Source organism: Mycteria americana, chromosome 11 (genome assembly GCF_035582795.1).
Source record: "Mycteria americana isolate JAX WOST 10 ecotype Jacksonville Zoo and Gardens chromosome 11, USCA_MyAme_1.0, whole genome shotgun sequence".
Taxonomy (NCBI): domain Eukaryota; kingdom Metazoa; phylum Chordata; class Aves; order Ciconiiformes; family Ciconiidae; genus Mycteria; species Mycteria americana.
This window is the reverse complement of record NC_134375.1, coordinates 18723403-18751358: the sequence shown is the minus strand read 5'-3', so window position 1 is coordinate 18751358 and position 27956 is coordinate 18723403. Positions and strand designations below refer to the sequence as shown.

General features: G+C 52.1%; 2 protein-coding genes across 22 annotated transcripts in view; both read right to left on the bottom strand.

Annotated features, from left to right (window-relative positions):
* Window positions 1-540: 540 nt before the first annotated feature.
* On the bottom strand, window positions 541-2510 carry FEZF2 (FEZ family zinc finger 2). The gene is made up of 4 exons (XM_075514138.1): window positions 1722-2510; window positions 1501-1635; window positions 1275-1407; window positions 541-803 (listed from the first exon to the last, which is right to left on the bottom strand). Exons 1-4 carry the CDS (start codon window positions 2508-2510, stop codon window positions 541-543), a joined length of 1320 nt encoding a protein of 439 aa, XP_075370253.1.
* Window positions 2511-15005: 12495 nt separating this feature from the next.
* Window positions 15006-27956, bottom strand: part of CADPS (calcium dependent secretion activator) — a 225587-nt gene continuing 212636 nt past the window's right edge. For all 21 annotated transcript variants that reach the window (XM_075513724.1, XM_075513725.1, XM_075513723.1 and 18 more), the window contains 2 exons: window positions 17017-17121; window positions 15006-15211 (listed from right to left, as the gene is read on the bottom strand). In XM_075513724.1, the coding sequence (XP_075369839.1) occupies window positions 15032-15211; window positions 17017-17121 (285 nt within the window). In that variant the 3' untranslated portion in view covers window positions 15006-15031. The remainder of the gene's footprint in view (window positions 15212-17016; window positions 17122-27956) is intronic.

The window sequence follows — 27956 nt, the reverse complement described above, 5'->3', positions numbered from 1 at the left end:
TCGTTTTGTTTCCTCCGGGGCCCGCGGCTCTCGGCTGCCCGGCGGGCTCTGGAGCGGCAGGGCCCGGCTCCCCGCCGCCGGCCCGGCTCCCCGCCGCCGGCCCGGCTCCCGGAGTTAAGCCGCGTTTACACGGGGGACAGCGCCGTTCAGCCCGGTCCCCCCTCGGACCGGGGCCGAGGTGGGAAATGAGACACCTGCGAAGGGCCGGTTTATTGTCCCATGATAGATATATATAGATATATATATATTCCTCACTTATTCGAGCGTACATTTAAAATGGAGATTTACAGACACGTATAAAGAGCGCTGTCCTGGCGCCGGGCGGGGGGCGGCCAGCCCGGCCCGGCCCGGCCCCTCCTGGCCCGCTCCGGCGGCACAACGCGCCGTTAAATAAGATTCCTCTTATATACAACTGCGGCTCGGGGTCGCTTGCTACCGGCGGCTGAGCTCGCTGGGGAAAAGACAGAGAAGGAAAGGCTGGTTTGGATAAATAGTGCTGGCCTGGTGGAGCAGGTCCGAGTGGGGCGGTGCGCCGGGCCCTTAGCTCTGCCCGCTGCGCCCAGGGTCCCGCGGCGGCGGCGGGGGAGCGCTGGAGACGCTGTCGTGCAACTTTCGGACGTGCTTCTTTAAATCAAAGTTTCTGCAAAATCCTTTCCCGCAAGTGACGCACGTAAAGGGCTTCTTGTCGTTGTGGGTGTGCATGTGGAAAGTCAAGTTATAGATCTGGTGGAAGGCTTTGTTGCAAATGGTGCACTTGTACTGCTTCTCTCCGCTGTGGGTCAGCTTGTGGTTCTTGTAGTTGCCTGCGAGAGAGGAAAAAGGTGGAAAAGGGGGTTACCCGAGAGTGCCCGGGCCGCACGGCGCGCAGGTAAGGTAAGACAAGGCAGGACGGGGGGGGCATTAGGGGCCGTCTCCCCCCGCACCCCCGTCCGACTTGTCAAACTCGGTCCCCGTCAGCGCGGAGCAGCGCGGAACTGGCACGGCACAAATGAGCGGCAGGGTCAGCCCGCTGACCCGCGGCAAATGGAGGGCTCTGGATTAGGACCAAGGCCCGGCACCTCTCATTTAAAAAGCATTTAGGGAGAACCGTCAGCAGTCCCCGGCGATGCGGCCCGGCTTAGAGGGAAGGTAATTGGGAGCGGCGGCGGCGGCTCTGCCCGCGCCCCTCTCTTCCCCCAGCCGGGCCGGGCTCGCCGCGTTTAATCCCCGCTAATGATGGGCGAGGGCCCCGCGGGGGCCCCCGGCCCGGCTCGGCCCGGCCCGGCTCGGCTCACCTTTCTGGTGGAAGCCCTTGCCGCAGAACTCGCAGACGAAGGGCTTGTAGCCGGCGTGGATGCGGATGTGGGTGTTGAGCGTGGAGCTCCTGTTGAACGCCTTCCCGCACTGGTTGCACTTGTGGGGTTTCTCCTGCACCGGGGGGCGAGAGGCCGGTCAGGGGGGGCTGCGGGGAGAGCAGGGGGGGAGCCGCCGCCTCCCGCACCCCGCCCGCCCCCCACCTACCTGGGTGTGGATGATTTTGTGCCGGCACAGGGTGCTGGCCTGGCGGAAGCCCTTCCCGCAGACCTTGCACACGAACGGCCTGGCCCCCGTGTGCACCGGCATGTGGCGGGTGAGGTTGTAGTGCGCGTTGAACACCTGCGGGGAAGCGCCGGGAAGGCGAGGTCAGGCACGGCGGGGCCGCCCCCGGCCCCCCCCCACCCCCGAGCCGGCGCCCCGCTTACCTTGCCGCAGACCTCGCAGGTGAAGTTTTTGGGCTTGCCCTCCGCCGCGCCGCCGCCGCCGCCCCCCAGCTTGGCGTGGCCCTTGGGGGGGCCGCCGCGCTCCGCCGCCGCCGCCTCCTTCATCACCTGGTCCAGGTGTCCCGGCAGCCGCTCCTTGTGCGCGAAGGGCGGCGGCGGCGGCAGCTTCTCGGCCGCCAGCCCCGCCAGCTTGGCGTTCTCCAGCAGGAAGAGCTTCTGGTGGGCCGAGAGCCCCCCCGGCGGCGGGGCGCCCAGCAGGCCGGCGGGGAAGAGCTGTCCGTGCAGGATGTCGGCCGGGTGGTACGCGGCGTCCAGGTAGTTGAAGTAGTAGAGGGAGCGGGGGGCGGCCGGCACGGCCCCCGCTTGGTGGATGACCTGCGGCTTGATGAGCCGGCCGCTGGGCTGGCCCAGGGCGAGCTCTGCCTTGCAGCAGACGCCGCAGTTGGCTTTGCAGAGCCCCGCGCCGCCCCGCAGGCTGCTCTTCCACAGCTCCGAGTAGTTGAGGAGAGTCTTGGAGGGCACCTCGTAGCCCAGCGGCGGGATGGGGATCACGCAGGGCAGGGGCGAGCAGAGGCTCAGCGGCTTCTTGCCCGGCTCCGGCTCCGGCCCGCCGTGCCTCTGCTCGAAGGCTGGCTTGGGCTCCGACGTCTTGGCCATGATCCGCTCGATGGAGAAGGCCAGGGTCTTGGAGGGGTTAGCGGCGGCGGCCCTGCCGTCGTGCCGGGGGCAGGAGGAAGGCATGACCGTCTCCAGCGACCCCGAGCTCGCCATGTCGCTCCGCCGTGCGGGAACTTGGTGTGAGCAGCGACTCGCTCCCGCTCTCGGCTCTGCATTCCAGAAAAGCCAGGAGACAAATCAATTTAATAAGCACCTTGTTCTCCCCCCACCCACCCCCCCACCGGCACCCCCTCCCTATTTACATTCAAATGAACATATCCAAGAACAATGGCACGTAGGGTACCAGATTACTGCTCATTAAGTGGAACACGCTAAAGTAACATGCAAGCTAGACCTTGTTAGTATTTAAAAAAAAGAAAGAAAGAAAAGCCTCCCCCAGCCCCATGCCACCCAGCCCAGCCCCACCGATGGCCGCGGCCCGGGAGGTGTGCGGGGGCAGGGGCGGGGGGCACGGTGAGGGGCGGCGGGGCTCGCCTTGGGACCACTTACCTTTGCCCAGCGCCGGCGAGACTCATCCAAGCAGCGCGGTGTGGCCACAGTCACATTTTGATAGCAAACATCTTCCTGAGCGTCAGATCACGGTCTCGTACATTTAAAGCTGACATCACATGAAGTCACTTCGAGCAGAATGACATGGGGATGCCACCATGGATCTTCCCCGAGCCGAGGCGCCGGGCTGGAGCGCGGTGGGTTGGGGCAGAGGGAGGAAGAGAAGCCCCCCCCTCTCCACGCACAATTTCCTTCCAGTTTAAGACGCACAAATCGCTCGTGTGCGAGCTGGGTTTTTTCCTCTCTCTCTCCCTTCTTAAAAAGCAACTTGCAAAGCAGAGGAATCGTTTTGCATGTGGCAAATTAGAAGGCAAGTGCGATTCACAAGTTGGGTGGAAAAGAGTGCTCCAGTTCTTGCTGGGGTTAGAAGAGCCACTCCGAGTGAGCGTGAGGGTTTTTTTTTTCTTCTTCTTCTTTTTTTTTAAGAAGGGGGAGAATGAATTTTTTTTTTTTTTCCTAAAGCAACTACCACGCAACCATGCTCGAGTTATTTTGGCAACCCATCTGCAATCAGCTCCGTTGCAACCGAGCTGGAAGATAATTAATAAATTGTCACTTATCTGCGAGCCTCCCCAGCATGTATAAATTAATAGCCAACCCATTAATTAGGACAGTGTATTAATGTTAATTAAAGTAAGTTTAATTCCACCCCCCTCCCCTCTCAGGGTAGCTGGTGATTAGCCTTAAATAAACGCGGAGGGAGTCGAGTCCAGGGCTGGGTTTTCGCTGCTTTAAAATAAATAAATAAATTCTAAAAAGGACCCGTGCGCTGCGAACGGGAGTTTTGCAAATTGTCACCCCGAAAGGTGCCCGCTTTCCCGGGGGGCAGCCGGGCGGTTCCCCCTTCCCCCTCTAGCCCTGGTCGTGCCCGTGTCCTTGCTTCCCCCCCCCCCCCCCCCCCCCCAAAAATAGGCGACACCGCATTATAGCGCCTGGCTGCCGGGGGTTCTTCTCTTCCCCTCTCTAATTAAAACGACTTGATGCGGGAGGGGAGGATTTGCAGAAACCTCAGATGCGAGGACGGGGTAATTGGGGGAGTCCCCTGTCCACCTGTTTGAGGGGGCCCGGCTGCGGCGGCAGCAGCTCCCCCGGCCCTGATTAGCCGCCCGTCCCTCGCCGGGGCTATTCAGCCGAACCAATTTTCCTCCAGCGATTCAGGGCGCTCAATTCTCTTTCACTTGTAGCCACTATAGCGCTGCGTGGAACCTGGTTTTGTGTGTTTCTAAAATAAAGGGGAGGATTATCTGGGGGAGGGGGGGGGGGGGGCGAAGGGTTTAGATTGAGCCTGGCCAGAGGTAAAGCAAGCAATGAAAAGGCCCCTATATATATATTATTTTTTCCGCCTCCCTAGCACGCCTAAGAAAGTTTGGAGGAATTCGGGGGTTTTGTGCGGCGCTGACAAAGCCGCGCCCCCTCTCCCCGCCGGGGCAGCTCGCTGGCGGCTGTTTGCAGACAGGCTTTTTCACCTGCGAACCACAACACGCTCCAGAAACAAACTTTGAAAGCGGCGGCCGCCCCGGGCTCCCGGCGGGCGGAGGGGAGCGCCCTGCCCCGGGGGGACAGCCCGCCTGGGGGGGTCCCTCCGCCTGCAGCATCGGGTGTTGGCGTCCCCCAGCCCTGCCCGCTCCATCCGCCCGGCCTGGGTCCGACGGGTCAGCGTGCGAGGGAGGAAACCGCCCCGCTTTTGGGGGGAGAGGGTGGGACGGGACCGCGGAGAGCCGCATGCACCGGCACAAGCCGCGTCCGGTGTCTGGGCTGCGGGAGAGGCCGGCTGAGCCCCGGGGGAGCCGCGCCGAGCCGAGCCGCGCTGCCCGCGCCTCCTCCGGGCAGCGAGCAGCGGGCAGGCTGCGGCTGGGCTCCGCTCGCTGCCGGGGCTCGCCGGCTTTAGCAAAGTATTTAATTAGCCTCCACAAACTTCTTTTCCTCGCCTGCAGATTATACTGAGTGGAGGGTTGGGAACTATTTTACACCTTGCCACTCACATGTTAATTAATCTCTATCTAACCCTAATTGCAGTTTATTCAAGCACCGCTCAACAGCTCACCCACACAATAAACACTGGGGCTGCTTTTATCCATATTACTCCCCGCTCACACGTTGAGTAATTAACTCCAGTACCAACTAATAGTGCAAACAAATATTTTCTGTAAACGAGATGATTTCGGGCAGGATAAAAGAGGGCTGCGGAGCCGGGGCTGGGAGCTCGCTGCCAGCTTCCCCGCGCCGCCCTCGTCCTCGCCGGGGTGTTTTCTGGCCTGGCAGTTCCCTGGGCCGGGTCTCTCCCTCCTTCCCTCCCTGGCCCAGGGGACGGCTCCCGGCTCGCCGCTCTGCTCCGCGCCCAACGCCCCGCTCGGGGCAGCGGGTCCCGCAGGCCTCGGGGCTCTCGGGGGCGAGCAGCGGCGGCGGGGACCCCGTGCAGCGGCCCCGGGGCCGCCTCCTTCCCGCGGCCCGGAGAGCCCCCGCGGAGCCCAAGCCCGAGGCCGGGTACCGGCGCCCGGTCCGGGCTGTGCCGGGCCGCTGCCTCCCGGCCAGCGAGGAGCCGGGGTACGGCAGGCCTCCCGCATCAGTGCCGTGGGACCCCAGCTAAGACCCGGGCATGGGAGCTCAGTATTTTAATTGAAACCGCAGGTTTAGGCACAGCTGGAGGCTGTCTCCATCGATTCGACTTCTGCTGTTCCGGCAAGCGTATCGCAAATGACTGACTTGGAGCCCGCTGCCCCGGCCGCGCCGCCCTGCCTTCGCCCCCGCTCTGCCGGGAGCGCCGAGCGGGGCCGGCGGGACTGCGGGGGGCGAGGCGGCGCGGCCCGGCCCGGCTCGGGCGGGCTGCGGGGTCCCGGCCCGGCGCCGCTTTCTGCCTCTCGCGTGGAGGCTGTTCTCCCGTGGGGTTTTAATCCCGCACCCCCTCATCCCACCCCCGACGTCTGGAGGGGAGAAACGGTTTGCGGGTTTCTCCCTGCCAGGCGCGCGCCGCAAAGCCTCCCGCCACGCAGGCACGATCGCTCCCGCCGTTAGTTTTGCGCCGCTGCCCGCCCCAGAAAAACGACTGCGGGGCCGGGACGGCCGGGACGGGGTCCGTCCCTGCGCGGGGCTACGCCGGGCTCGCCCCGGGGCTCGGCGAACGCCTCTTTTCACCGGCTGGTCCCGTACGCGCCCGGCAGCCCCAGCCCCAGCCGCTCCCCGGCCGCCGACATCGAACACCGGCGGGGGGTTCCCTTTCGGCCCCCGACAACCAGACCCGTTCGGCGAGGGGCTCCCGGGGCTGCGGCCCGGGCGGGTCCCGGCCGGGCGGGGAGCGCAGGGCCCCGCAGGCCCGGCCCGGCTCCCCGCGCCCCTCGGGCCGCCCCCGCCTAGGTAGCGAGCGCTGGGCGTTCATGGTCCACTGGAAGGTAACTTCGGATCCTCCTGGTTATTTAACTTGGCAGCTGCTTAAACTCCCCAGTGGAAGCTGCCGAAAGTTATTAGCATTATGCTTCGATCTCTCTGAAATGGTGGCTTTGATTTCTATGCTGCTTTGCTTTTTATATGTATTTTTTTAAAATAATTTTTTTTTTTTTTTAATAGCAGAAAGTGATGGACGACCAGGCAAGCCACCAGCCCAGGTGATCAGGACGAGGCTGCCTTTTGCGAGGCGGGGGGGCAGCTTCTGATGTGGCTTTGTAGCTTTGTGGCTGGTGCAAGGTGCGGCGGAGGGGCCCGGGGTCGGGCTGGGAGGAGAGCTGGGCTGCGGTGCTGCCCGGGCCCCGGCCCCTCCGCGCTGGGTTTGGGTCTGGCTTGGTGCAGGGCAGCAATTACGCCCTCAGAGCGCTGCCCGGGGGTGGCCCCAAGGTGTTTGGCCGGAGTTCGGTTTGCAGTGGTCAGAGACAGACAGTTTTTGGACAAATTGGCAAGAAAAGAAGGGGGAAATCCAGATAGTGAGTTTGGGGCTGGGGTGAAGAGGGGGTTGTTACCCATTTGACTGCTTCCCGTTACCCCTTTGAAACTACGATACCTCGTGTGACAGGAGCAGTACCAACGCCTCAGCCCCCGTGGGCAGTCCCTCTCACCCCTCACCCCTGCGGGGCCCTTAGGGTCGGTGGGTGACCCCGCTGCCGTGTCACCCAACAGGGACCGCTGCGACTGTGCGTGGGGCAGGGGCAGCGCATGGCGAGGCCACCTCAGCTGGAGCAGGGGCGTTGAGTCCCTCCAGACTATTTTTTCAGCCCATTCACTGAGTTATGCACAGGTTTCTGTGTGTCTGTAAGCAGATAATTTTAATTTATTTCATTTTGAATTTTTTTTTGGCATAATGAAACACTACTGGGGAGCTAGGTTTTGGAGCACTGCATGGGTCCCAGAGCAAATGCGGTTAGTGGGATTTTGGAAGCACACTGGCCCAGAGTCCTTGCATGGCTGTGCTGATCGACTTTGTCAGTGATGGCAGGGGTAACATCGATGTTTTTAACCTGCCTCTAATTTTAAGAGCTGGTATCCGACCTGTTCCTAAAGCTGTTTGAAATCTAGCCCCGCTGCAGAGCAACCGGCAGGGCACCGTGGCAGGAGCTGCACAGAGTGCCTCGATGGCAATCAAACCGGCTTATGTAATTCTAAAAATGGCAACTCCTTACTTGCCACATCTCTTTCCGTCTATGCAGAGAGTCCTGCAGAGCTGCCAAACAGAAGCAATTGAATGAACTCTTTTCTCGGCTCATTCCTCCTTCCGCAGCTCGGAGAAAGTGAGCCAGAGCCTATTCTAGTTTGCCTGTCAACAGGAATGGTAACTAACGGCTCGATCCCAGCCAGGCTTTATGCCCCAAAAACACTGCCTGCCTGGGAGGAGTGGAGAGAGACATCATGGGTGAAGTCTAGCTCCTGGTACGAGACCAGTCTGGCCCAGGAGGCAGTCGAGGAGTTGGCGGAGTCCACATCGTGTCCGAAGTCAACCCGGCCAGTAAAGCAAGCAAGAAATTGTTGAAGGGGTGAGCTGCTGTTCTCTATCCTTATTGTCGGAAATAGTAATTCTTCACGTTGCAGTAATGGCGCAATGCTGCATTTCATTTCTGAATGCTGAAACTGAAAGATATCCCTTCCTAATGTTTTGAAATGTTGTACTTTTTCATTTTGAAAGAGTGGGAGCTTTTAAATTTTTCTGTTTTTGTGGTTTTTTTCCCCTTATTTTCTATTTAGGAGAAAAGGTGGGAGGAAGTAGAGAAGGAGAATATAATGGGGGGATGGCCTTGTTCTCACTTTCCTACTGAAAACGTTTCAGAAAAAGGAGCAAAAAGCAGTGAAAATGGGTAGAAGCCCACTTCAGTTTTGTGTTCCTATTCCTTCCCTTTTTTGCTTGAAAGAAGGATGGCCAAAAAAAATAAGTGGGACAAACCCCACGTGTTTTGAATTATTCTCCCCTTAATGAGATAGCAAAACATCTCATTTTCAAAATTACTTGCTTTTTCAATGAAAAAAATGAAATAGAGTAAGAATCTTTCCAAACCCAATCTTTCCACCGTCTTTTTGCAACTCACTCCCCACTTGGTGTTGACCAGTCTTTCTGGCTATGCCACGTGTTATGTTGTTCGAGATTTGTATTTGCCCTTGTTTGAACTGTTGTCCCAGATGTCCTCATCCGTCGCAGAGCAGGACTCCACGGGCTGCGAGGTGCCGAGGCGACAGCGGACGGCAGCGTGTTACCTCATTCCTCCAGGCCACGCGGGATCGGCTGGGCTGCAGCATCCTTGTTCCTGGTGGTGGTGGTGGCTGAGTTGGAGAGAGTCTGGCAGGACTCCCAGGTTGACTGGTGAAACTGCTGCTGTGCCACTTGGGCGCAAGAAAAGTGCCGATTTCGCCCCAGAAGACGTGAGCTTGAAGAGCCGTTAAAAATCCCCCCGACAATCAGAGCCCAAACTGAAAATCCAGACCTTGTTATTGCAGGAAAAATCTTCAATGCACGACCCAAGTATTCCCTGAATGTTCAAGAACACCCACAAATTCTGTAAAAATAGCTGATAATTTATTTATTTGATTTCATTATGAGCCTAGCTTGTGATTTTGGGGTGGGGGTGGGGCTGAAGTTGGTGATGCTGAAAAACCAATTTAGAGAAAAGCCCAGGCGAGTCATCAGCTCTGGGAGCAGGGGAGCTGCTTCGGCTCTTCCTCATGAAACGCAGAGCATTGCAGAATCCACCAAGGGCTCTGAGACTTCTCGTGCGAGGAGGCCCCCACCGAGGTGACCGTTTCTCCCCGGGGAGCTATAGGCCTTTGGCCCCACAGTCCACAGATGAGACTGGTGTCCCACGGGCATGGCCAGTGTGTGTTGGAGGGACTGGTTCATCTCTTCCTGCTTACACACCTGGGTTGACCAAGGGTGTATCTGTTGTGGTGAGCATTAGCTGCTCCTCAGCAGGTTGTCCTTCCCATCCCCATTGGGCTGTGCTACTGGGTGACCCCCAGCACTGGTGAACATGACTATGGGACACGTTCTTGTCCCTTACGTGAGGGTCCAGATGGGCTTGGAGTTTGCCGTGTGCTCTGCCTCTGATGTACATCGCAAAACCAAACCTGCAATCTTTGCTGTTTTAGCTGGATAGAAAAACCCCTTCCCTGTTATCAGAGTTCGCCACCACATTCGCTTCAAGCCTTTGAGCTATTTCTCTCCTCCTTCCTCCCTTCCAGTGCATGCCGCTCCTCTCCAGCTGACAGCCTGGGACAGCCCCCCGAGATCAGCTGCTTGTGGAGCTCTCTCTGCCGAAAGCAATCCTAAACGGTGTGGCCTTTGTTCCCCCCAGCTGTCGTATCCTCCGGGATCTGCAACAAGTCCTCATTTTACAGACCCCGTCTTGTCAGTCCCCAATCTGATCTGACCACCTGGTTTGTTTTTGAATCGAGCACTTGAGTCATAACATTTCTGTTTATTTCAACAACTGTATTCCTTGCATAGGAAATGAGCCAAGATGGTCTAAGGCGGGGAGAGCGAAGCATGTCGTGGTTGTAATTGCTTTTGCTCTCCCAATATCAAATTTTACAGTATAATCAAAATCTTATTTTTGTACTACTGGACTCTGTTATTGACTTAATCTTCTTAAGTGCTCCTATTATTCCAGTGATTTCATCGTTGCATGTTGATTTTAATCTTTTGATCTCCATATTAGCTACTGCCTGCAACTAATTTGTTGCTCAGTGTTTTTCTTTGTTTTGACCTGTGAGGCATTTTCCTCATGGCACACAACTCTGCTGGCAGATTGCATATAATCTCTGCACTTTTTTTCTCCCATATTTTGCATAGTTACAACAAATGCAGATTTACAACTTGAAATGGAATATGCATCTTTTAGAAAGGCTGAGGAAAATATCACTTCAGGTTTAGCTCAAGAGCCTAAACGTGCTTGAATAAGGGAAATACGGCTGAGTACAGCTCACTGGAGAGAGGTGTCACGCAGCCTTTTTAGTCCAGCAAGTTCAGAATGGGTGGCAACTGCAATAATTGTAATTTATATTATATGCAGTCAGGGATCAAAGAGTTTCTGAAAGCATTGCTAGACCTAAGATGAAGAAGGCTGGTTTTTGTGAATGGCTTAAGGGACTCTCCTAGCTGGACTCGGCTTGACGCAGCGGTGGCTCTGTTGAATCATGACACCACGGAGCAGGTTTTTGAACAAACGTTGGTGACGGTGGCGGTAGTGCAGAGTTGTGAACTTCACAGACAAAGTGCAGAGGCTGAAATATGGCTCAGCTGCGGTCTGGTTGGCCATTAGATGAGTGCTTTTTCCCTTGGTAACTGGTGGTTTAACCTGTGCTGATTTATCAGGTGCTTTGTTTGCTTCAGCTTTTTCTTTTAAAGCTGAGAGAAGTAATTTTTGCCTTAGGTTTGCTGTGACTTTTTTAAAAAGAACACAGCCTAAACATTGACAAAATCATCTTTGCTTTGCTGCGTGCCTGTTTATGCTTCTGAACACAAATTGTCTTCTAATATTTTTGACGTTTTGGTCACTAGAGAGGCAGAAAAGCAATTTCTAAGATGCCTATGGGCCAGGAGACATGCATTACAGCAGAGGGGAAAGAATCTGTTAGTTGCTGAAACATAAAACAAATTGGATGAACAGCTGCTGACACTTGTCAGTCAAATAGTTGATAGCATTTTCAGTCTCCATGCCACATGCTTTAAGTAAGTCTGTCAAAAAAAGGATATTTTCGCTGGACTTCCCTGTAAATATGAGAGAAGTTTGGCCTGATCTATAATTTAAAATTTTGCTGGCAGAAGAATGAAATTTTCCTCTTTCCCCAAAACTGATTGACATAACTGTACTGGCAGATTCTTCATCTAGGTGCAGTTGTACTGGCAGAAAGTCCTTTGACTGTTGGAACTCATTCCATCGCAGCAATGGGTTGAAGCGAAACCAGCAGCAGACCTTTGCGTTCCTCGGCTGGGTTTGCCAGAGTGCTCCCATCCGTCAGCAAGCCCTTTTAGATGCTGCCCGAGGTGTGGCTTTGCTCTGCGGGAGCCTGAGTCCTGTCCAAAGCATAGTCCAAACCCGGATCGATGTTTTTCAGGCAAACCCAAACCATTTTGGATTCAACATTTCTGCAGGATTAACCCAAGCCGGCACTGCTTGCTCCTGGTACCGTGGTGCAGCACCCATATAGGAGAGGGTCGGGCCGCCAGCACCCACTTAACTGTTTGCAGGGTTAAAGGCAGTGGGGATCAGGGTGCAACACGCTCCTTTGCTCAACCACAGGCTGCAGGCTCTGGAGTGGGAGGTTAAATCCTGCTTTGCAGCATTGCTCGTACATGAGCTCTTCTCCCCGCTCACACTAAAGTATGAAACTTGAAGCTCCTCTTTTGGGTCCAAACTCCTTAAAAGAAGTAAGCTGGCTAATGCTTCCTTGCTTTTAATGTGTGGTCAAGCCTGACATATCCTCAGGGTTGTTATGGAGTCTCTGAGGTGCTTTATTGGGGTTTGAGGACATGCAAAAAGCTGTCACAGGCTATAGGGTCATTGCTAATGACAGAGAAACTCAGGCAAGGGTGTCCATAACTGCCGCTTCAGGGAGGCACCTATGTGCGTTATTGATGCACAGCCAGGGATCATCTCCTGAAGGCTGCGCCCACACTCTTTCATTCAAAAAACTGAGCAGGGCTCACTATTTTGAAAGGTGGCAGGTGGAAGTGGGCTGTGTTTTTACCCAATAAATATTTCATGTTAAAAAAAAAAAAAAAGAAAGAAAGGGAGCCAGTTCCAGAGCAGAATCAAGCTGTTTCTCCAGCTCTGCTCTGCCTGACTGGGAGCAGAGCTACAAATTTGAGTCTTCCCCAGTGCTCTTTGCTACCAGCCTGGTGACCACCCCAGGTGAGGCTTTCCCAGTGCCTCCTCTTGGAGCTGTTGCCCTTCATATAAATATTTGAGACAGCTGAGGGAGAGGATGAAGAGGGCATGAGCACATGTATGCATCAGTATGTGTATGGATCTCAAGTGGATCTCAACCACCTAGAAAGAAGGGACCAGGTGGTGCTTGCAGTTTGTTCATTGCTTCATGTCTTGTGAGACTTGTTTTGTCAGGCACATCCTATGAGGGCTTCAGGGTGTGATTGAAGGCTCCAAGCATAATGATGTCAGGATATAGACAGTTTTTGTATGCGTCCCAGTGACAGACCTCCAGAGGCACCTGAACTGGTTTTGGTGGACTCAGTATGACTTAAACACTCTACTGCTACCTCAGTTCCTCTGGGATTTAGGACCAAGTATTTGCACAGCTGGAGGATGGGTAGGAAGGGGGAAGAGCTTCCTGTGTCAGTGGCCACAAGGCCACATTCCTGCCTAAGTCCTCAGAGGTGGCTTTTCCTGGCAATGCTTCCCTCTACCAGCATCATGGACCAAGACAAAAACCAAGAAGTGGACTGCTGGGCTACAGTCAGTGTTCAAAACTTGTCTATGCTAGTGCATCAAATGGCTTCTCAACAGGTAAATGGTGCTAAATGTGCATGCCTACCGCCCACTCCTAAAGTAAAGACTCTGCTAATGTCCCTGTTCCACCACCCCTGGTGTATGCAGGTCACCAAGGGTAGGTGGGTGTTGAATGTGTAGGGTATGACCATCCAGATGGGGCTGCAGAACACCTCCAGAGCTAGGTGGTAAACTCTGCCATAGGGGGAAGGGACCCAAAATCCAGCATTACAGGTGAATGTGCTCCAGGCTCCATTTGGGAGTCAACACCCCCTTCACTGGCTGTTCCCAGAGGTCCCCTCCTTCTCCCATATGTCCAGGGAGTGTCTCATGGCTCTTGGGCACTGGAAGATGGTTTAGTTTAACGGTTCATTATGTCAGGCAGGTTCGTCCAGGCAGGACGTTTTTCCAACATTTGCCCATCTTTTATTTGTGGGTGGTGAACGTTTGTCCTCATTCCCCAGGATGGCAACAGGTTGCTGTGCTTGGGGTGAAGGACATCAGCTCTTCTGCTTCTCTCTCAAATGACTGAAACCCAGGCTGGCAGGGGTCATTTTCGGCTTGAGTTGGCTGATAGGAGGGAGTGACTGCAAAAACTCTTAGAAAACTCCCAACCTAACATGATTTCCATCAAACCAGACTGCTTTTTAATTTGTTAGGCGTCTGCCCTGTGCCGTGTCTTTGTAAGCGCCCTGCAGGCTGCTGCCATGGGCTGCTTTGGGAGAAGTTAAAATACAAACTGAGGCCTTTTGGTGGAAGGTAAGTGTCAGGCAAGGCTGATTCCCGTGTAGCAACAGGGGCTGTGCCAGAGCAGACCATCAGTTAGAGGTCCAGAGACACATCATAGGAGGTAGAGAGCAGATAATGGTGGGAACAACTGTGGAGGTGACAGCAGAAGTGTCCTCGTACCTGGGGAATATACAGTCTGGTCCCACCCTGACCTTTGGGAGCAAATCGGGAAACCATCTTCTTAATTAATAAACTGTAAAAACACCCATGAGAAAAGAAAATGCCTTTATTCTGAGAGGTGGGGGCTCTTACATCTCAGCTTGTAATTTTTTTTTTCTAAGGCAGACATAAAAAGACTCCATAATTTATTCTTAGGACATCTGAATAGTTATTTATTGAGAAGCCACAGTTCTCACACTTTTACAACTGTCGGCTTGTATAAGGCAAAAAAAGCAAGATGGATCACTATTTTACACAGAAAGTAAAAGCTCTGGAGGGGGGACTGATGGACATGCAGTTACTGGTCAAAATGCAATGTACATGACATATATAAAAACCATTGTGAAACAGAGGAATTGTAAATTATGGTTACAATCTACTGAAATAAATATTCAATATATTATAAACACATTTGTATAGTCTAAGATTGTAATTAAAGTTGTCTTTGTACATACACGGTTATTTGAAATTTAAACAAAAATGTAACATTTAGAGGAGCAAACGTCAACATAAAACAACTGCTTTGGACTTGTAATGTGGCATGATATATCCATAATGATAGGATTAATCTGGTGTGGCAATTAGAATGACTAATCCTTTGGGATGTAGCCTCTATGGAGTTAACTGCATATTGAAGGGAAGAGCCTGGTACATTAACAAGGATGCAGAATGATTCAAACGGCTGTCTGGGTTTGTTTGTTTTCTGGTTTTTAAATGAACAGAGAGAACAAAAAAATCATTTGTAATTGCCTCGTTCTTCTTTTAAAAACAACGCTGTTTTTTTATTAATTTTAAGCAGTTGGCATCCACAGAAGAGAAACAAAGAAATGAAAGGACTCGATTCACTCATCTTCACAACAATTTACCATCAATGTATATACAGTACATTAATGAAGCATCGTTTAAACTTTAATTATAACAGGGACACACCTAGCATGTTTTCTATGTAGTTTTTCCATTAACAGTATTAAACAATGGTGCTCCATATTGCTTATGAACATATAGATATGAAATTAGGAAACCGATGGATCAAAGAGAGATGCTAATCTTATTACCACACAGCTAACATGGCATTTGTATTGGTAAACTTCTCATGGGCATTTAGAGCTGACATAAAAATTCCTAATGTGGCTAACTGAGTTACAGACGAGGTACATGCACGGATACCAGGCGACCCCCAGCCGGTCCTCCGGGCCAGCTTCCCTAGTCATCCTCTTCGTCTTCCTCATCGCTGTCCTTCATGGTGATCCCCTGGAGCCCTCCGCCTTCGCTGACCGACGCCGTGGCCTCCTCTACTGTCAGCCGGTTCCGGATGGTCTCGTAGGTTTTGCTGTTTAAGGTGGAGTCCAGCACACCTTGCAATCGGAAATCCCGGTACGTTTTCTAAAGCGGGGAGAGGCACAGAGGAAGGAGGAGACGGCACAGAGGTCAGGGCCGACACCGGCTCCCCCTGTTTGCTGCAGGAGTCAGCCCATGCCCGGAGTTTGGGGCCACTAACAGAAGAGGCTGGGATGCCAGGGGAATCCCTGCCCCGGGGACGTTTTGCATTGCCCAAGGCAGCGCAGAGGCCACAGGGCAGGGGTCTCTGCCGGCCACCTCTTTGCTGGGGCAAGAGGTCCCTTTCGGGTGCCTCGAGCAAGAAATCACAGCTCTGCGACTCCAGCCCTGCCTCTGCAGGGCCCGCAGAGTGGCTGGGCTGTGCGGCTGCATAAAGGCTTCAAAGCAGGGATGTACTGGGGGCTGCTCATATGGGAGCTTTACATATGGTAGGTTGGGGTCTGAAAAGACATTGAAGCAACAGATAAGGGCTCTGCTCCAGCTAACTTTCCTCGCTTCTGGATGCATTCATCTGCCTGTAACGTCAGTTATTTTTCTTCATACAGCAGAACGCTTATCACCCATAACCGCAAACGTGATTACACATTCCCAGAATGCTCCGTATTAAATAATCATACCTGCGGTACTGGGATTAAATAAGCTAAGTCCAGGATACGGGGAAAATTGTTGATGTATAAACATAAGTATATGGCATGCGTTTCTTAAATCTTTCTTTCTTCACCTAATTCTGAAACTGGGGTTGCATTTCCGTAGTCAGCTATATTTCCCTTGTTATTATGATTAATATTTCTCATCTGAATTTATGTTTAAAAACTTCTCGACTCTGTGAGATAAAACTCTGGCCTCGTAGTTCATTGAATTCTGCTCTGTGCTCTGCGTGGAAACTATTTACTGTTCTGCTATTTCAGAAAGTCCTTGGATTTGTTGTAGCTGCTTCTGAATGTAATATTGGTATAAATAAAGCACAAGGAAGAAAGCTTTCCTCAGCTAGCTGACAAGTAGAAATAATTTGTCTGTGCCTGTTGTTTTCAGTTATGAAAAGCACATTTAATACATTTCAGTTTTAATTTATTCATGCCTTCAATGTGTTCACTGCACACAAGACCATAAACATTATAAAATACTAGACCAAAAAGCATTAGATAGAACCTAAAATGATCAAAAATATATTTACCCCCTTCTGTGATCTTATTATTTCATGTAAACCACTGCGATTTCACACTGAAATAATTATCATTAGTCCAAGGCACGCACACACACACATATACACATACACATACACGTGCACTCAAGGAAAAAAATGTTACTTTCAGGGTATGTTATCTCACCTTTGTGATCTCTTAGAGTTGATTATATACACCCATTGTAAAAGAAACAACTTCAATTAACTATGAGAACAATCCTCATTTGCATTCTAATGATAATCACAAGCCATAGCTGGGTTTAAAGGTTTCTAGTAAAACAGCGTTAAAAACTTTTGGTTTGATTTAACCCGTTTTAACACTGGAGTTCATTGGTGTGATCAACATGTCTGTCCACAATAAGGCTAATTTTGGTGCGCTTACTGTACAGGTTGGGTCGAATAGCAATACAGTTTCCCTTTTTTCAGGCAAGCAGTTACTTTGTTCTTATATGCACACCTCTATTTTGCATCTATACGCATTTCAAGTTCCAGTTCATCCTTTGCTACCGGCCATACACACAAGTATCTTAATTTTTAAGAATTTTAATGATGGCTTAATATATTTGCCAGCGACAGTTTGCCTAAGAGAACATGCCGCACGCATGCAGGCATTCACACACGCTCCTTCCAACAGCAAGACGGTAGCGAAAACACATCAGACGATTACCTTTACTATCCTAATGAGAGTTTTCAGTTGATAAATGTGAAGCTGCAGGTCCATGCGGTCTGTCAGCCAGGTGCAGACAACGTTCATCGAGCTGGTGTACCATTGCTGCAAGAGAGACAGGACTTCTCCAGCAACCACGTTAGGGCTGCGTGCTGTGCCCTGCATAACCCAGGCAGCACCCAGCACAGTCAGCACCAACCTCTCCCACTAGCCAGCCTGTTGATGGGATATGACAGACTTAGAGGGGGAGACAGGCACCCTCTTTTACGCAGAATTTCCATGCATGAGCTTTTAAATTTTAATCGTAACAACAACAAACTTATTAGGAGGGGTAACGGCCACCAGCAACACCGCAAGGTTCTTGTCATCTGATTTCGCCATTGACGGGACTTGCCAGCAGTGGTGTGCGTTTGGCCCAATCCATTTTTTAACCCGTCCCCCCCGCCCCCAGTGAGAGCACACTCCTGCCTTTAAGTGTGTCAGACCCACACTCAAGCTACTTACCGTCTTGAAATTCAAACATAACCAGCCACGGAGCGAGTCTGGTTCCCTGACGGCGAGTGGAGGGGAGGCTCGTGCGGGGCAAGGTTTGGCTGAGGATGCTGGTGTAAGCACCTACAGACGCCAGCCCAGGCTGCGCGGGAAATGCTTTGGTTTCACCCTCACAGTTATGAAAGATGGAAAAGCAGCAAACAAATGAGCTTATTTCAAGCTGCTGAGCTCACAGGGCCCCTCCAGGGGCTGAAATTTTGCTGCTTGTCTGCGAAAAGGGCTTGCAGCTGTGTGGCAGCAGCCTGCCAGCCCTGCAGCGCAGGAAGTCTCCGGTGGGCTGCGGATCAGTGCCCCGCTCACGCAGGGCTGGCATTGCACGTCTGACGCCACGCAGACGAGCAGCGAGCCCTCCAGAGAAGGGAAAACAGGGGCTGTGGAGGGGGGGGGATCACAAAACCGTCCCCACAGGGCTCAGCACAACGGTTGAGTACCAAGCGGTCGGCATACAGAAACCCATCACGCCTATGTGTGCAGAGTCACACCCTTCTCTCGCAATCTCCCTTACACACACACAGATCAAAACCGATACTGCAGACCAGCTGCAATTAACCTAGAACCAGTTAAAGATTAAAAAAAGCCCACCGGACCAGTTTATAAAAATCCTGATCAGCACCATCCAGGTTAGTCTGACATGCAGCTCCCTCCCAACTAGCCTGAAACCTTGCGTCAGCCTAACGCAGGCATTATTGCCTCCCTGCACCGCACCTTCGGGTGGGGGTCTCTGACGCAGAAACACGTCCTCTTCCCTCTAGCTGCTGAAGCTGCCAGCGCAGCAGGTGAATGCAGACAACTGAATCTTCTGTAACTGCAAAACTGAGGCCAGCGACTTGTCACCCCCCACCCTTCAACACCGGCTGCGAGGCCAGCGCCCGCCTGCGAGCAGAGCGGGGATGGTGCTGCTGGGCGTGCGGCTCCAACGCCGTAAGCTGTGCCTGGGTAGGGCTTAGCTGGCAGCGTCGGGGCCCGCAGACACTGCTGTCCTGGGGCACCCACAAGCTGGCACAAGGCTCACCAAAGCAAACAAACGAGTCCAAGCTAAACCAGCCCAGCATCACAAAAACGTGGGCTCAACACGCATTATTGAACCGTACGGTAATGCACCCGGGAGCTGCTACCCTCCACCAGGAGCAGACAGCAGAGGTTAGTCAAGCTGCATGGGGAAGGGTGTTTTTACCCTCACTTCAATGAACACTTCCTGTACTTCTGTTTCTACACCACCTCTTAATAAAATGGAGGAACTAAAGGGATGGAAGAGTCACCAAAGAAAGGGCACATGGTGATCTCTTGCTTGATGCTTACACCTTGTGCAACTTGCAGCAGAGATTCCTGCTGGCCCTTCATCTCCAGGATGGAGACCTGGCAAGAGCTAAGAGCTCGAGTGAAACGAATTGAGACAGGCAAGCAGGAGCTCTCTCCATAACAGAAGTCAAGCTCCGCTCCTGTTGCTGTCACTTGAGGTCCTGACGTCAGATGGGGGTTGACTTGTGGGTGAAGCACCCTGGTTAGCTGGTGTAGGCCTGACCAGCATAGTAGACACGAAGGTCTGGTGGGTCTTCATACCTTCCAATCCCTCAGACTAGTCTGAGAGGTCAGAGCATCCCTGGATATCCCCAGAGAGCCCCAGGTGCCTGTGGGTGCTGGGACAACGACCCAGGGCAGCCAGCAGCCAGCTGGGGGGGTGGCACAAAGCGACTGCTGTCACTGGGGGATCTGCCTGGGTTCCCCTGTAATGCTGGGGGCCCACGTGGGCAAAACAGAGAGAAATCGCTAATGTTTATAATGTTACTTTTCTGCAATCGGCATGCTTAAATGAGTCACGCTCTCGGGTGACGTTAGCTGTGACCCAGGGCTGTGCTGGCACACGGATGCCCAGGTCACCCAAACGCCTCCTTCCACCACCTCTTTAAATCAAAACCCGCAGAGGAACGAAGCGACCGTATGTTACATACACACGCCCTCGCCCTTCCACTGCTGCCTCTCGTCTTCCACAAAACGATCTGCCGGCTGTTTATGTCACCTCTAAACGAGATGAGAAGTCCCCGGCAGGGGCAGGTCCTGCCATTTCTGTTTGTCCCGTGCCACGTACACCTACATGGCTGTGTGGATCCGAAACAGAAGTTATAACCTCTGCCCGGAGGTTATCGGCAAGGTGACTTTGCTGCCACGAGACCTTCAGATTAAGCAAAATGAAACATTTTTCTGTGTTTCTGGTAGGCACTCCAACACGCTGGATGCTGGGGAGACGCAAACTCCTCTGAGCCGAAGCCGAATCACACCCCTCTCCTCTTGAGCACTGGCTGACAAGGGCTCAGCCAGGCGTATTCCTCGGCTGCATGAAAGGAGCTCTCTTTCTCAAAGCTAAGTTACTCCAAAGACTTTCTGCTTTATGAGAAAAAGACAAAGTCTAATTCATTGATCTTGATACACAAAACCGTCACGTCACTTCATAGAGCACACACCAACTGCTGAATTTAAGCCCTGCATATTCATAAAAATAAGTTAGCCCATAAATTAAATGTTCCCTTTAGCTATCACTAGTGTTGATGTGCTATAAGACGCACAAGCCCTCTGATTCATGACTAACCTACCAAAGAAGATAACATTTGCATATGATTATATTATTAAAAAAACAACAACAAAGCCAAATGCTCCAAAACAGAAATGTGATGATTTCAGACAAAAGAGCATGGTCCTGTCGGGACACCGGCTGCCTCGCTCCCCCCGGGTGGGTCTGCCATTCCCCGAAGGGCAGCGGGGCACGTGCCGGGGACGCGGGGTTCCTCAGGGCTTGGGCTCCAGCCTTGTGGCTTGTCCCCATACACAAGGTGCAGAGGGCACAGCCCAAATGCTGAACTTTGGGGCCTTGCCATGGGCCTGCAACCCATTTCAGGCACCTTTCTGGAGCCCCAGGGCCAGCTAAGCTGTGGTGTGGGCACACCAGACTAACTAGTATAAATATATTTTCTCAAAACTCCTCACACCTGGTTGTAAAGAACGAGCAGACCTCATCGATGCTCCCAGGTCCATGGACCCCAACTCCACGTAACTCGCTGCTGCACACACATTACAGATGCTAGCTGGCATCCCTGTCCATCACTCAGAGGACAATTTGCACTTAGTCTGGGGGCACGGCGTGAGGGACGGCTGTGGAGGGTGCATCCTGGGGGATGCGTGCTGGATGCCACACATCCACTGGGACAGCAGCAGGGAAGGGACCAGGGCTCCCATGGAGTTGACCTGGCTAACAGCAGAGGAAATGCAAATGGATGCTCTGTAGATGCTATCAGAGCCCAGTAACAGCAAGTAGATACCGTATTTGCATGGCCAGGAATTTAATGCCTCTTTCAGGTCAGTTTTCCTGTTGCCCTTCTGTCTTTCACAGTGACCCTCATCGCTAGGTGCTAGCCTGGGTAGGTGAGGTGGGCCACGGGCTGGCTGGCATGCTCCTGGGCAGGCATTAGAGGAGCTGAAACATGCCAAGGGGTGGGCTTCCATGGCTTCCCATGCAACACCCCAACCAGCTCGAGCAAGAAACTTCTTCGTGTGTCCCCCCCCACGCCTTTTTTTTTTGAATGCAAAAGCATGATCAATAAGTTGCTGAAATAGCAGGTTTGTCTCTGAATACATAAATTGCAAAAATTGATATGAATAAATCTGCAAGTAACACACTGAGTGTGGCACATTTTATCAAAAAAAGCGCCCTGTGCTGGGTTCCTGCGCTTTCCGGGAGGTGGTGTCATTACACATACCCGGGAACATCTGCAAACCCCCGTCTTCTTTGGTGTGAGCTGAATGGAAGCATGACCTCCTGTTCCTTGCCATGAACCTTGAGTTCACACTCATATTTTACATGTTACAGGAAGCCACAGCTCACCCCAGGGGTGCTGCAAACAGAATGTCGTAAGCCAGATGCAACACTGCTTCTTAAGGCACCTGAAGGAGCTGTATTCTTCATTCAAAAGCTTACATACTAGTAGCTTAAGGTCACTTCAGCTTTTGTAAAGAGTGGGACAAAACCAGGAATGCTTATAGGGCTGGGTTGTCAGCAGGGTAGCAGAGGGATTACAAGGAACCTGTGACTCTGCCTCTTTCTGCCTTTACTGGTAGTTTTTTTGTGTGTGAACAAGTGCCATACAACAGATTGAGGCTGGTATAAAGGCCTGGGACTGTGCAAGAGCACCCCGCTGAGCCTCAGCTGTGCTTGCAATTAGCAATAGGCATGAAATGATTATTGTTGTGGTGGCTGATGGCAATGTGAAGTGACAAGTTTTATGGGGGAAGTTGTAGTAGGGATGTTCAGCAAGTTTCTGCAAACCATTAATCGAAGGCTGCAGCACAGTTTAGTCAAAGCTATTTTATGTCATTCCAAAGGTCTCACAAGGATGCTGAAAGAATATTTTTCTGCTCTCAGTGCCTTGGAATGGAGTTTTTCTAGGTCAGGGATTCTTTACTGCCCTATTTAGTGTCAAAAATACCCATTTGCCTCAAATTAGCAGAAAGCTTGTAGTTAAGGGCTAGAGATTAGGCATACAAAATTACTCAGCAGGTGACTGCTGGGTGGATTTGGGGGTTGAGAAGTCTTTAAAACTGACTACAAGACATTATATACTTCTGACAAAAGAACATAGTAATCCTACCTGCTTGCTTTAACCACTGTTGTTTGTCTATTATTATGTGCTTTAATGCTCATAAGAGCAAAACTACTGGTGATACTACTCAATTACCATAGTAACTCTCCCCTATGACCTCTCATTTCAGTACTCGCTTTCCAACCAGAACCAATCCAAGCAGGGCAAATCTATTTAAAACTGTGACACACACACTGCACAAGGAGGCTCCGAACGCCGGCTGGCTCCCTCTCTTTGTCCGGGACACAGACTTGTTTTGAAATGCTGAAAGGAAGCTTTGAAATGAACCCTTGAATTCAAGGTGTTTCGAAGGTGAAGGACTGGATGTCGGGCGGCTGCCTCCGCAGCATCCCCAAGCCGGCCCGCACGGAGGGGGGAGACCACAGAGGTGGGAAGGGAGAGCAGAACGTGCTGACTGCGAGTCTTATTTCCCAAAGGAAAACGGAACCTGCTCTCAGGCAACAGCCCTCTCTCAAAGAGACTCGATCAGCCAGGAAAAAAAGAATTAAAAATTACTGACTCTTTGTATCTGGTGTTTGCGTCCCCGTCCAATGGGCCAGAAGCTCAGCTGGTGGAAAGCACAGCAGGGCTGTGCTGATTTACAACTGCTGACAGTACGTGACAGCCGACAGAGCCGTGTCCATCTCCATCCTGGGCTGCTCCGAGATCAAATTCGGTATTCGGCGTTGTCACATGCATTCACGGCAGCCACCTCCCCTTGGCGGGTGTCGTCTCCGCAGGGAAGGTAGGGATGCAGCCGTAGCAGCTCAGGACCGTGCTCTCCGGGGACCAGCTCTGCGCGCACAGCTGCCAGCGTTGCGTGAAGACTTGCCCAGTGAATGGGAGCAGGAGCTCTTCTGGTGAAGCCCGCCTGCCCAAGCGACCATGCTCCTGCGCGCGCTCTCGGCACACCCTGTGCGCGCGTGCAGCCAGGTTTGTACGCACGATGCTGTCTGCAGGCCCGCAACCCAAAGCCCAGGCTGCTTGATGGCAGTCACGGAAGGACCGCTCTTGTCCCTCTGGTCTTCTGTGACCACCAAGGCGTTCCTCTCCACCTTCCCTCAATGTTTCTTTCACTGTTGAGCCCAGGAAGTAACTGCAATTACAAAAACTTGGTAAAGACAGTAAGGATGAAGTATAGAGCCTCACGGCCAATGCAGTTTCCTACTCTTTTCTTTCAAAAAAAAAAGAGACACACGTTCCCAGCAAGCATGAATGTACACAGCAGCGTATGCCATCCCAGTTTGAGAGCTTCCTCCAAAGCCCAGCTCAGCTGGGATGCTGGATGTGGACGAGAGCGGTGGCGGGACAAAGCGTGCCTCCTGCCCTGCTCCCAGCCGGCGCTAGCAAGGTCTCGGCCGGGCTGCCAGAGCTGAGCCCCGGCTATTCCTCAGGCCGTGTTTTGGAAACCCGGGCTTTGTTTGCTGCAGAAGGTGATGTGCCATCCCCCAGGCTGACCCACAGCCGGGAAGGTGGGGAAAGAGCAGGGAGAGGGCCTTGGTGACACAAGTCCGTCTGAAACTCTTGAGCTAAGATACGTGGTGGTGGCCCCAGAGGAGGACGTGGCACAGCTGAGGCGGGCGAAGAGCTGCGGTCCCTCAGGCGCACAGGTAGCTCCGGTCCCCAGTGTTGATGAGGAGATGGGGACAGACCTGCCACACGATGAAGAAGGAAGAGGCACATCTCTCCCCTGCAAGCATACATTTTCTGGATGGCAGTGGAGACCTGCCCGTGCAGCAATCCCCATCCCATGCGTTCATCAACTTTTCTTCCCACCACTCAACAAAACCCATCCTCTGTGCTGGGTATCACTCCCCAGCGCCCTGCCTACGGGCTCCCCCTCCCCTGCCGTTCACTGGGGGACCAGAAGAGCCATCCAAAGGCAGATCAGCATTCTGAGCTACAAAACCTCCTCCAGTGCAGAGGGCCAAACCTGCAGCGGGGTCAGGAGCTCAGCCCTACAGGCAAAGAGCATCTGGCTCCATCGTGTCCCGGCCGCGGCCACGGGTGGCATCAATAATAACCCAGTGACTCTCTTGATTTACACCTGCTGAGGGTTTGGCCCGTTCCCCCAAGCCTGGCAGGGGCCAAGGCTCCGGGGACCACTATTGCACCTCTGAGCGCGCCTGGAAGCAGAGACGTTGGTGTGACATTGCCCACGTTACAGAAACGAAGTTTAGTGGCTGTGGATCTAAGAGCACACAGCTAACCAGAAAATAAGCAATGAGTTAATATCACGGGCATTGATCAGCTAGTCTTACAATTAATGCTTCCAATAAAAAAAAGCTCCCCCTTTTTATTCAACAGAATAAGAAATTAAACACTTGTGGGCTCATTCTAAAGAATGAATGAAATTGAATAAGCTACCTAGCACTTGAGATTCCCAGCGAGTGCTTGAATAGAGCAAACCTCCTGAGTTGAATGGATTGCCTTTTGGGACCAATTTGTCTCTTTTCACTCTTTATTCCTCCTTTTTTGCTGACAGATGTACAAAGGCGGAACTGCGCTGTGCAGCTTAGCTACATGCACCCACAGCAGCTGTCACTTTTGTCGAGCAAGTTAATCAAGCAAATGCCACCATATCCCACTTTCTATAAGGAACAACATGTTATAGACAGTAGTCTTGGGAGACGGGGAGGGAGGGAGAGAGACTTTATTTTAACTTTGAGTAGCTGGTATTTTTTTCCTCCCCTCTGTGTGTAAAAAAAAAAAAAAAGGGAAAAAAAAAAAGCAGCCAAACCCGGTAGCACAAGCTGACACTTTTGTTTTCCCGTAGAACAAATATTTAATATGATTTTAACTCTAATTTGTACTAAAGGGAGAGCTGTCCGGTTTTAATTAAATTTAAGGGACTTAGGGGAACACGGTTAAAAAAGAAATGGAAGCTTTTTGTTTGCGTTAACGCTTGTTGATAATAATATATTGATTGTCAATTGCTAAGCCCAAAAGATTAGTGTAGTAAATACTATTATCTGAATGCCACAAGTGAAGTGCTAGCTTCCCGTCCCTGCTTTTCCCTTTGTGAGGCAGTTTGAATCACTGGTTGTTATTTATACATTTTCTTTGATAAAACCAACTTGTGTGGCTGATTTTTTTTAAACCCTGCCTCATTAAGTGCATAATAGCATTTACGTGCGGGGCTTTCTGCTTTTTAGCCTTTCAAGCTTAAGCTTATATTCCTCTCTCACAACCATGTTTCAAAACTTGGGATGTTCACAAACAATTGGATACACACCAATATTGTATATATCAGATGCTCTCTTGCTATTGCCAAAGACTAGAAAATAACAGAACATTATCCGCAAAGAGTAAATAAATAGTTATCGTCCTGCTACGCTGCCGCACACCGGATAATAACACTGTCTGATCATTAGGTAGCTTTTCTATTGCACATAATTCTTTAAGTGGGTCTACTCTCGTTAGGTATGCAAAAGTCGACATCAAAAGTAGGTCTTTCGGTGTAGCTGTACGAGCACACAGCAGCAAAGCACCGAGAGGGCTCTAGGCAGCTCTGGGTTTGCTATTAGAAGGGTAATTCCCCGTCCCCGAATTCACACACTTTTGAAAGTGTCTTCTCTTTCAGAAAATAAATCTAAGTTTTAGTAACAGATTGCGGTGTGTGCTAATTTAACTTCTCCGTGGGGTCTTTGGCTTTCTTGTTCAGAAACAGAGCGCACAAATGGGAAGTGTTTGGGATACGTGAACTCTTTGCCAAACTCTGGACTCTGCGCTTGCACCTCGCCCGAACGAGCAAATCCTCCATCAGCCGTGCTTGGCAGGGCTCTGCCTACGCCGGGGCAAGCGGTCCTCACAAGAGGCAACATGATGCTCATTTTCTGAATTAAACCTCTCTATTAAACTCTACATTAAACTCTAGAGATCTAGTAAAGTGCTAACAATTTAATAAAAATCCCCTGAAGCCCCAGGTCTTTTTTTAAAAATAAAATTTATGACTTTATTCTATCAAAGCCTCGTGAATCTGTCTGGAGACCCCCAGGTCACACTGGCACTGAGCTATTACTGAAATAAATGGCTGCGCTGTTTTTTTCCTGGGATTTTTTGTATCGCTATAATGCTATCACTGCAAGTACACACAGTGTATTCTTCAACATCCACCCCGGCGCTGTGCTTTCTGGATGCCTTTTACTCTGTTTTATACTCCTTAACTATGAAATTTCATTCACATTGACAGCGTAGCTCTACGAGGAAGTTACAAAGTCAAAGGAGCTCAATATTAAAATAATTTGTATTATTTAATAAAGTCACGGTCCCAGCGTTGCCTAATAGGGTTAAGCTGCTAGCCAGAGCGACTCATCATCTGTCTAGGATGCAAATGGCATCACCGAATCACATTATCTTCCCCCCCCCCCCCCTTCTCCTCCCAAAAATAAACCACAGAAAAACTTTGCATCATGTAAGAGCTCTGCCTTCAAACAGGGAAGAGAATGCAGAATGAAAGCTGAAACGCAGACCCAGGCGCATTGAAGTGCTGCACGCTTTTTGCAGTACATATGGTACCTGAGATCACCCACTGTTTGGGGATCTCAGCAACAGGGTGCGCTCAGGCTGGCGATTCACCCTTAATTGGCTTGAAGTCGGACCTGATGGGGCCCGGCAGGTCGGTGCCACGGGTGTTAATGGGAGGGAGGCGCGGGACTCCTTGTGGGTACGCTTTCTGCGCCTGCTGGTGGGATTGCACAATTCCCCGCTCGCCAAAGGGGCACAACTCATCCTGCACGCTCCTCGCTGCAAATGTCTCTCCGCTCAATAAAAAAATCCTTTTATTCCTTTTTGGGGAGGAAAAGGAGGATCGACATCTTTTGTACCAGTGGGGCCGAGGTCCCCAGCAAATAAACATGCCCAAGAAGACCATCTCTAACACTCCACGCTTCCAGGGCTGCACAAAATCGGTTCACACCTACACGTGTTTTGGGCAGCTGCAACTCCGCACGCCGTGGCGGGTGCAGGTTTGTTTACTCTGACCCTCAGTGGCTTTGCAGGCAATCCATGTGCGCTCGTCACACAAGCAAAGGTTTCCCACGGCAGGTACACAGCCAGAAAGGGACCTGCAGATGCTACTGCTCCTTCACCGGAGGAGGAACAACTCCGCTGCTGGGGATATGATGTCTTGTACTTATTCAGGTGTTCCCAAGCTGTACGTCAGGGTGGTCTGCTCTGCTAGCCAGATGCCAAAGTCTCTGCCTAGCCAAGAGCCACATACTCACGTCCCTGGCAGAGGTGATGGGCCACAGGCAGGACATGCCGATGACTCCCTGAGCTTTCTCCCCTGGGGATGAGATCACTGAAAGAGCTCCTGCAATGCTGGCTCACCTCCTCCTACAGCCGGCGATGCCCCGCTCTCAGCACGCTGGGGTTTGCCGTGAGCAAACACCTACGCCAGCCCGCGCGCTGCCCATCTCCGAATAAAGCCCAGCGACGTGCTCCTACACGTGCTCTGAGGAGGGCAAACCCCTTGAGCCGCGTGCTGGTCAGGGCTGGATGGAGGGCAGCAGGCAGAGAAAACCGCGAGGGAGCCCTGCGTGGGAACAGCTATTTACCCACGGCAGGGTGCAGGGGGGATGCGGTAGCCGATGCTCACGGTGATGCGGGAAGGAAGCCCGCTGACGTCGGTCCTGGCAGCACCTCTAACGTCTCTCTCATTAACATCCTCAAGCCAGGGACACCCCCCGCTTAAACCTGCAGGTTTGCAGGCTGAGAGCCTCAGCGGGTGCCTCCTTTCCTCTCTGAGACAGGACAGCC